The 10000-nt window shown below is 44.8% G+C and overlaps 1 protein-coding gene across 1 annotated transcript in view; it reads right to left on the bottom strand.

Moving 5' to 3' along the window:
- Positions 1-2324: 2324 nt before the first annotated feature.
- MED1 (Mediator complex subunit 1) overlaps positions 2325-10000 on the bottom strand; it is a 15923-nt gene continuing 8247 nt past the window's right edge. Inside the window, exons 5-10 of the mRNA XM_086533567.1 lie at positions 9229-9340; positions 8548-8749; positions 7843-8074; positions 7257-7437; positions 6796-6997; positions 2325-6456 (exon numbers count right to left, since the gene is read on the bottom strand). Coding sequence (XP_086389693.1) covers positions 2985-6456; positions 6796-6997; positions 7257-7437; positions 7843-8074; positions 8548-8749; positions 9229-9340 — 4401 coding nt within the window. The 3' untranslated portion in view covers positions 2325-2984. The remainder of the gene's footprint in view (positions 6457-6795; positions 6998-7256; positions 7438-7842; positions 8075-8547; positions 8750-9228; positions 9341-10000) is intronic.

The raw sequence follows: 10000 nt of genomic DNA, 5'->3' as shown, positions 1-10000 counted from the left end.
TTTTTTCAGTGATGGCACCTAAAACTCAGTCTTTTCTGCAGATATTCCCCCCCTCCACCCACAGACAGAATAATTTACAGATGAATCTATCTTCACCTTTTCACCACATTACTGTTTAAAGATATAAAGAAACATATCCCTGACAAAGATAAAACTCCCCCCAAAATTAAAGCAAGTTTAATTTCAAATACAGACTAACATAAGATAGACGATGAACACAACAATTAAATAAGGCAAGCAAAACAGAGAATAAACTGAGTTCATACAATTTTTTTTGTTCAGTACTGTACAAGGGGTTCACAGGACAAGGTCATTACTAATGTGTTGCAACTACAGACTTTATTTCACTTTAGAATCTTGTAGCACTTGCACCCAATTAATTTAAGGAACCATTTATTTATATTGATGTCCTTCAAACTCCTTTCAAGCGTCCTCTCCCAGATCTCCAACAATATCAAACCTCTGTACTTACCTTAGTCCAAGGCATCACCCTTTTTTTTCAAATAGAGGAATGGTTTAGCTACTCCTCCACTGGTCTGGACTACTCTCTTCCTCCAATAATCTGATATATTCTTGCCCGTTCTTCCTGCCTTTTTTTCAGCATGTCACTAGGTGTTCCTGAAGGCTTATGTGCTTTCCATTTCTTTGTATTTCTATAAAAGTTTCCTCTATTTCCATTTTTGGGAGGTTCTCTATAAAGGACTTACACAGCATCAACCTCTTTCCCTCCCACACACATATATATATAGTGTGCTTATGCATGCATAGTCATGTTCCTATCATCTTTATAATGGTTTTGATGTCTGAGCATTTGAATCTTCGTCATTTGTAGCAATATCCATTTGTCAAGATATAGATTTTAATAAATGAAGCAAACTGTTCAGATTTCTTCACTGATATCATAACACCACTTCTCTATAAATAAAATAATTAAAGAATTATACATATAGAATATATTAAAGGACAAACAGGAGAGTTAAGCATGAATCTATAACTAAAATGTAAATATTTTTTATATCACAAAACTTTGAGCTGACTGATTTCTTAGAAAAAAGTTGAGGGTCACTCATGTTATTTAGTAATAGCAGTGACATTTTCAACTGCAGCTTTCAATTTTTGCCTTAAACAGAAGATAAACTCAATGTAATACTACAGTGATTCCTTTTACTTTTCCATTAATTTATACCCGAAGTTTGAGATTATCTTTACTATACATTTCGAAGGTCTGGTAAAATTTTTAAAATTCTGGAGAGAAACAAGTCTCATACAGATAAGAACATTCATATATCTAACTGTTGTTTGCTCTCTTTTCTTAACCCAATGCCGCCGGCCACAGACGGCGATTATGTAATATGATAGCGCGGGTGCCGTCATACGCCGTCGATGATATAATTGATTTAGGCCTATGCGTTCGAGAGCCCCGGCATTGACGCCATAAAAGACAAAACAGCCCGGCGGGAATGGGTTAATCAACAGAGTGGTTTGAGCAACAGATCTCGGGGAATGTGTGCCCAAAGAAAGAGAGAGAAAAAGGGACTGTATACAAATGATGCTTACACAAAATTCTTTGTTCAATAAAACGACTAAAACCTTTTTCTTTGCTTTCAGTTCAGGAGGAATTTTTAATCCTTAAGTAGATATGAAGGACTGGACAAAGTCATGGGCTAACTACTGGAAAAGGCATGAGGGTTTAGTGTTTAAGGATTATTGTGTTAAATGAAGTTTAATTTTGATTTATATATTTGGCACTCACGCCTATTCGATAATTATTCTCGTACAGTTTCCTAAAAATATTATGATGTGTTGTCAGTCAGAAGAACTTTCATAATGTGGCTAAGATGGATAATTCAGGATACCTTTTTTTCTACTAGAATATGAATTTGATAGGTAAATACTTATACATTTGTATTTATTATGAAAAGACAGGAATAACAAGTTGAAGAAGCTTTAGTTGTTAACCCCATAAGGATGTGCCATCTTACAATCTCAGGCAGATGTGCATGAAACAATCACTTCTAGAGCTCAAACCACACAAAAGCATGAGTTATATTTTTAGAATCTACAGATCAAAATCTACCTCATACAATTTGAAAACATTGCAATCATTTCCTGAATTCCTGTGAAATACTGGTAAAGATTGCTAATATCTTCACCTGAGCATGACTAAATATTGCACACACATCCTTTAGGGATTAAATGAGATATAAAGAGAACAGAAAAAAAAAGAACATATATATTTGTTACATGGTTGTTTGTTGCATTTTATTTAATATGTATAAAAAAACAATTGTACTTTTTAAAAAAGGATATAACAGAAAAAATACTTTGATATTAAACATTTAATAACACTGAAATTGATATTCACTCTACAAGACTATTCTCATTTCTATACAATAGAAAAACCTGTAAATTTTCTTCAGGGAATGTAATCTTCAGAAAAAAAGGAGAGAGATGAGGAGAGGAAAAAAATATATAATAATAAATTGAGAATCAGGAAAGCAAGAATACTTTTCCACGAGCATTTGTTAAGCATGAGTTCCAATTTCATTTTTAATGGGAAAGAAGGAAAAGGAAAGAAGAAATTAACGATGATAATAAAGGAGCAAAGGGGGTGTCGATAGTCAGGAGTCATGCTTGTGTTCATAATTATACTCTCCACTTTATGTACTTTGAAGGTGGATACACACTTGACAACGAAGTTTTATTTTGTATTATTTCAAACCTCTAACCTCACTGGTTCTCTTGTTCGCTCTGTGTTAGAGAGCTTTGCGTTGAGACACATGACGATAGCTGCTCTTCTGTCATCAAAAAGGCTGCAGCGTACCGCACACACATCACTTCTGTTTGTGCATAGTCATTATGCTATATTTTGTACATCGGTCCTTAACCATTCCTTAAAGAGACAATCGGCAAATAAATAAAATACTGCTGAACGTACGCCATACAATACCATGATAAAAAAAAAACTGACACAGAAGTTGACGCTATTTGCGCGTGCCCATTAGAGCCTCATCCATGAGGTCGTCGTCGATTATGCACGAAGAGGGCGACGAGGCCACTGAATGGGGCGAGATCATGTTCAGAGGGGACGCCACGGGATGCGGCGAGATCATGTTCAATGGGGAGGCCACTGGTGCCGGGGACTTCACGATCTTGAATGACATGGAGGGCGAGGCGGGGGGATAGCCCACTGTGGGGGTCGTCGTCTTGGGGGGAGGTTGGCTCATGGCAAGGCTGGAGGGAGGGGGACCCGGCATGCTGGAGACCAGGCTCTCAGTCGCCTTGGACTTGTCGTGGTGATCCAGGCTGGAGCTGTTGCCATGGTCGTCCGAAGACTTGTTGGAGGCAGAGTGAGGGGGTGGTGGCTGGCGTGGGGGTGGGATGCTGGAGTTGAGGCTGGCAGAGGAGGAGGTGGCCGTCAACGCTGGCATTGGGTCGGAGGGAAGGTGATCCGATGACGTCATGGCCCCACTGCCACTCGTGCTCACAGGGGGTCTCGGCAGTGGCAAGGGAATGTCCGACTTGGGCTTGGCATCCTCCTTCGACTCCTTGCTGGGCTTGAACTGGGGCTGCTGGAACACGTCGCGCTGCCGGATCATGTCGCTTGATGAAGAGGGGGCAGACTGGGTGCCTGAACTTAAACTGGGCACTGGAGTGGAGAGCTTATTGGAACCCGATAAGCTGTTGTGATGGCCCACACTCCCTTTTTCAGCAAAACTATCAGACAACTTGTTTGACGCTGAGGAGTCAGCCGTTGTGCTATGAGTGGAATCGGCTTCAGCCTTGGTGGTGCTGGACTTTTCCATTTTATCTCCCGAGTCATTCTGAAACACGGATTTGTTCAATTTGTCTATACTCTCTGATGACTCTAATTTTCTATGGCTAGACACCTGTGACAAACTGTGATCATCCTTTGACACCGGTTTAGTGAGAGAAGTCTTGCTAGAGGGGCTGTCTTTCTTGCCATCTGATGAGCTATTGTTCAGCGACTTGGCTGGGGAGGTTTCTTTGGGTCTGGGCCGTTCCCCGGAACTAGAGCGGTCCTTTTCTCTATCCTTGTCCTTGACCCGCTCTCTCTGGTATTGCAGGGGGCTCGAGTGTACCCCTGGTAACGTTGTCCCGAGTGGAGACACTGCCGTTGCCGTTACGCTGGACACGGATGATGGAGGCAGTTTGGGGATGGGAGGAAGGTTTGCAATGGACTTCTTGGAAGCTGGCCCACTTATAACTCCTGGCTTCAGGCCAGATGGAGATTTGGAAAGGGAAGGCTTGGCATTGGGAGAAGAAGAGGATGACTTGGAAAGGTTGCCTTCCTTCATCTTAGCCTTGTTGATGGTGAGCTTCAGTCCTGTGGAGGGCTTGACTGTGAACTCCTCTTTCTTGTCCCCTGTCTTCTTGCCCTCGCCTGTGCCTGTCTTGGATGAGTCCTTGTCTTCCTTTTCATTCTTTTCGATGATGGTGAGAGCATCAGCACTCCCTCCCACACCTGCCCTCAGCTTGTCAACAATGTCTGAAAGGCTGGAACCTTTCCTGTTCTTGGGAGGGGAAGCCTTGGCCTTGTCCACCGGGAAAGACTGAGTTTTCTCGTCTAGCGACGTCGATGACGTGTTAGACTGTGAGTTTGCCAAGAAGGAGGTGGCTAATGAAGAGGATGAGGATGACTCCCCTGTGGAAACCTTTGTGATTGTCAGAGCATCGCTCAAGCTGCTTTTTAACTTTTCCGTTCCACTCGAGGATGAACTGGAGGACACCTTTGGCTTGGAAAGGGAGGATGAAGAGCTGGAGGATGAGGAGGAGGACATGGAGGAGGAGGAGGAGGAGCTGGAGGGCAGGGGCCGGGAGGGGCTAGAGCTGGAGCTTCTCTCCTTGTCCTTGCTCTTGCTGAGTTTGGGGGAGAGAGATGGCTTGGAAAAAGTCGGAGAGACAGACTTCAGCTGAGTCATGCTGGGTTTCCCGAGGCTGGTGTGCTTGGGGGACATGCTGGGATGTTTAGGACTCCCAGTGGAGGGCTTGGGGCTGCTCCTACCCTTGGGTGATGAGGAATGGCTGCTGCTGCTCTGGTTGGGGCTGTAGATGACCTTGTTGGGCTTGTGGGTGGGACTCACTGACAACTTGTTGTGGATCATGGATTTGGTCATGCCTGGTGACAATGATGGCTTCTTGGAGGGGGACTGGTAGGGGGGTGTGCTTGGCTTGACCGTGATGCCTGTGAGCCCCGACTTACTGCCACTCTCGCTTTTGAACTTCTCCAGGGATGATATGGAGGAGTGCTTCAGGCTGCTGCTGATGATCTGCACTTTCGAGGGCTTGCTGCTACTGCTACTGCTACTGCTGGAGCTATTGCTGCTGGGCGAGTCATCCCTCTTCCTCTTCTTGTCCTTCCTGTCCAGGTCCTTCTTGTCACGCCTGTCCTTCTTGTCCTTGTTCTTGTCATCTGCCGACTTGATGACAGGTGTGACTGTTATGGAGGAAGGGATTGAGATGGGTGTGGTGCTACCTGGGATGGGGATGATCTCAATGCCGGGCCGCTTGAGCAGCGCTGCGCTCAAGGAGGCTGAGGAGCTGTGGCTGCTGCTGCTGCCACTGCCGCTGCCAGACTTCTTGCTTGAGCTCTCTGTCTCGGTCAGGTCCAGCACGATTGGTGACTTGCGCGAGTCGGGCCCGTCCGTACGAGGCTTCTTCACCTTCTTGATGTCCTTGCTGTCTTTGTGGGGGTAGGAGTTGATCTTGGCAAAGTTGGCAGCATTTGCAGCTCCATACACCTGCTCCCTAAGGGCAGCAAGGTCGCTGGTGCCGATGTCAGTGGTGCCACTGTCGCTGGACGACCTCCGCTTGTTGAAGATGGTCTGCAACTTCTCCATCTTGACGTCCCTGCGCTTCATGTTGTCCACAATGGCTGGCACGCCCTCACCCAGATACGAGTCGGAGCTTCTCTCGTCCAGGTCGATGACCACGTCGTCCCCATACTTGGGGCTCTTGCGGTCTAGCTCCAGCCCCGGTTTTTTCTTCCGGACTTTTGCCGGTTTAGCATCACCTAAAAAAGGCTGGTTGAGGTTGGGTTTATGGCCGACGGCACCCAGCAGAGCCCCATACCCCAGGGGAGTGCCTGCCTCTTGCACGGCATTCCCCAGGGCGGCCAGGGGGTTGGTGCTGGCGTCCCCCCCTCCCAAGTGGTGGTTGGAGGAGGGGAACGGCCCATTATAGTAGCCATGTCCAGGGGCCGTGTTGGCTACTACATTGTTCAAGTTGTTGACGTGTGGTGCCATCAGCTGGTCTCTGCGCATGCCCAGCTTGTCGTACTCATTCAACAAGAACTTTGTGTTCTGGTTGAGGTCCGAGTTGAGCTTTCCGCCTCCCATCATCACAGCCGAGTCACCCCCTGTTACTGCATCCTTCCGCTCCTCTTTGGCCACTTTCTTCATCACGGCACGCATTGTCACTGGGATTGACAGACATCTGGGAACACAGAGGACATATGTTAGATTTTTTATTAACAACTGGATATGTGAGGAAATATAACTCTACAAAAGAGTGAAGGTAAAATCAATATATTAGAAATGTAATTGGTTTTGCTTTTTCAATATCACCAACAATAGAGAGATAGAGAGAGAGAGAGAGAGAGAGAGAGAGAGAGAGAGAGAGAGAGAGAGAGAGAGAGAGAGAGAGAGAGAGAGAGAGAGAGAGAGAGAAGAGAGAGAGAAAAAAATCATCTGTTTAACATTATAATGAAAAAAGGCAACTCTCTATCTTCACACCAGCCCCCGCCCTCACCCACACACACACCCAACTACTCACCTTTGCAACACCTTCGTAGCATACTCCTCGGAGCAGAAACCTGGGTCGGGGGTCAGGGTGTGCAAGCGGCAGCGTGCGTTGCAGAGGTCTGTGAGGTCGATTTCTGCTGTGGCTGTGCTCTCCTCCTGTGGATGCTCGAAGGTGACGGAAATGTACTCGTGGCTCGCAGCTGTCACCTCGAACATGTATGCCGAGTCAGGGTCTGGAAGCAAATGGTTTGGGATGGGTTAGAGATATCAAAATTTGAATTTAAATTTAAATAGAAGGAAAAAAGAAGGGTAAGAAGGGGAAAGAAGAAAAGAAAATCAATAACCATACTTTAGATATGTAGACAGGCCAAGCTGAAGAAAATGCACTTCTTAAAAGGTTGATCATTCATACAAACTCATCCCTTTTTTTTAAAGACATTTTTGACTGTGACTATGCATCTATAAACTCAAAAGGTAAATACGAACCCTCACCTTGTTTACTGGCTGGCCTCACGCAAGACGAGATGAGCGCATTGAACGCCGCCTGCGCTCTCAGGCACATGAGGATGTTGGTGATATGTGTAGGGTGTGTGAAGGGAATGGAGCTCACCATCACTCCCGGCAGCTCCCCAGAGCTCGTCATGAAGTAGCAGTGCTGCTGGTCTGGCAGGGTCTGGGGGAGGAGGGCAGGGGTCAAAAGTCATGCTAGTTTTTCGGATTGATTTTCCTCTTCTAAGCATCTATATACTGTAGGTGAACTTATTTGCATTTCAGAGGGCAATCAGTCAAACAATAATGAAACACGACTGAGGGGCTGTAGCATCCCGCCTTATTTGTGTAGCATAAAAGTTGGTAAAAAAAGAAAGAAAGAAAAAATTAAGGAGGATGAACACAAAGGAAGAGGAGGAGGAGGACACAGGTGGAGGAAAAAGGATGAGAGGATGAGGAAGAGGGGTAAGAGGAAGAGTTAAGAGGAGGAGGAAGTGAAGAACTAAGAGTAGTAGGAAGAGTCAGAGGAGAATGAGAGAGAGAAGAGAAGAAAAGAGGACTTAGCTGAAAACAAAAAAAAGATCCTCACCACAAACAGGCCCCTGTTGCTATTGTACTCGAACTGGCCATCCGTGGCCTGCTGGACGATGAGAGAGATGAGCGACTGCTGATTGGACAGGTCCACGCAGTCCAGGCAAGTCACCTCGTTAATGCGCTGGATCAGGGCCAGGGACACAGGCATGGGTTTGCGGAGCTTGAGTGAGAAGCAGGCGGGCAGCGTCATGCTGTTGTCGTTGGTCAGCCCCGAGAAGGAAGGCAACCTGTGATAAGGGCGTAAATGAATTGATTAACAAATACTCAAATGTGTGAAAAAGTAGTGAGTAAATACATAAGTAAATTAGTTCATTAATCAAATTAATCATCTGATTCATGAACATCATTATGTAATATCTTTACTGAAGCCTTTCATTACTGCATTAATCTGCATCTAGTATAATCCAAAAGATTATATGAAAAAATCACTATATGCATAAACATTTCTCTTCTTCAGGGCGGCCGCAGGAGAGAAAAGAAATGAACACCTCACGATGCAGAAAAAAATATCCACCCAAGCGCATCAGGTGAAATCCAGGAACGAGGTTACAAGACCACTCAAACTTTAATCATCTCCCAAAGTGCATCAGGTGAAATCCAGGAACGAGGTTACGAAACCACACAAACTTTAGTCTTCTCCTAACAACACATAAAACCTGGGTGGTATCCTTCACGCCACTCCTGCACTCCAGAGCCTTACTTCTTGCCGTTGGGCTGTTTTGTGATGATCATGAGGGTAGTGGTCTGGAGCTTGTGGGAGTTGGAGGCGTCAATGTTGACGGTGACGTAGTGTGAGAGGTCCCGCGACGATGGGGTCTCTGTGGTGAGGGTGATGGAGCGGCCAGCCTGCACGTCCAGCAACTCGTATGGGGAGACGAAATACACAAGGCGCATGGCGTGACCTGTGATGAAAGGGAGAGCGAGGTCTTACTCTTTACCATTCATTTTTTCTTTTATCACACTCATAAAATTTGTATTTTCATCCCCATAGTAGGGTACACCACAAGTTTCTGGGAAAATTTTAATCTTTTGACTAGAAATTGAACATCTAGGGGGAATGTTTCTGTCCCTGTGGTGCTGCTGAAGGGTCAAGTACTATTCACTTCACTGGGAAGGACCAAGGATTTGAGTATAAAAAAAATCAAAAGAGAGACAAAAGAAATCAAACAAAAAAGAAGAAGAAGAAAGATAGAGAGCATCAGAAGAGAGTAAAGTGAATCTGAAAGCTGTCGTCTGAGACGAGGCAAAAAGCCAGAGAAAGGAGAGATAAAAGCTGTCCAAGAGGGGCTAGTATCACAAGGGAACCCGAAGGTCATCTTGAGACAATGCAACAAGCAGAACAAGGAGAAACCTTTTCCCCTCACCATGCAACATCCCTCACCTCCTCTTCTCCTTTGCAACAGGCCGACGGGGGATTTGAGGACCAACTTGTATGGGTCTGTGAGCGTTTCTTGTGCCAGCTCAAACAGCTTCGTTAGATCTGTCTCCAAGGCCTGGGGATGAGAAGGTCACATGTTGGAAAAGAATGGACTGATGAAAATCGCGGTTATTTTACTGTATCTTTCTTATTTACTTTTCCATGAAGATCTGCGTAAAAATTAATAATAATAATAAAAAAAAATAAATAAATAAAAAATAAATAAAAGAAGAGTATGATGAAAAAAGGAATGATATCAGTAGCTCTTCGTCTTCTGCAGTAAGTTCATATGAGGTGCCATGTGGGACTTTTCCAGGCAGTTGTGCTTCTGTGTGGCCATATGAAGGACCATGGTTGAGTGAGTATTCTGAGTGAGCCATGTGTGCCAAAGATTGCTTAGTGAAGTGTTTGTGTATACAATTTAAATAGGTGGAGGTGTTTGTTGACGGTGAATGGTGTCGAGATGTGGTGTACCTTTGTGGTGAGCTCTAAGTGTGTGTGATGTCTGTGATGTGTGGAGCAAATGGCAAGGAGGCAGGATATGCTGCGCTCCTCTTAAGCAATACTTTGTTATGCAGATACATCTGCTTTATTATTACTAATAGGTATAAAACTTCCAGGGTAAACTGTATACCTCTTGTATATCCCTAAACTATTCTCTACAGACATGTTAATCCTTGAGTAACTTACTAAAAAAGTTCACAAATATATATTTAGAAGAAAATAAAGGGGAGTG

The sequence above is a fragment of the Penaeus japonicus genome, unplaced genomic scaffold, assembly GCF_977035675.1.
Source record: "Penaeus japonicus unplaced genomic scaffold, GWHDUDI00000001_assembly GWHDUDI00000039, whole genome shotgun sequence".
NCBI lineage: Eukaryota > Metazoa > Arthropoda > Malacostraca > Decapoda > Penaeidae > Penaeus > Penaeus japonicus.
Note: the sequence above shows the minus strand (reverse complement) of the source record. Positions and strands in the feature narration are given on the sequence as shown.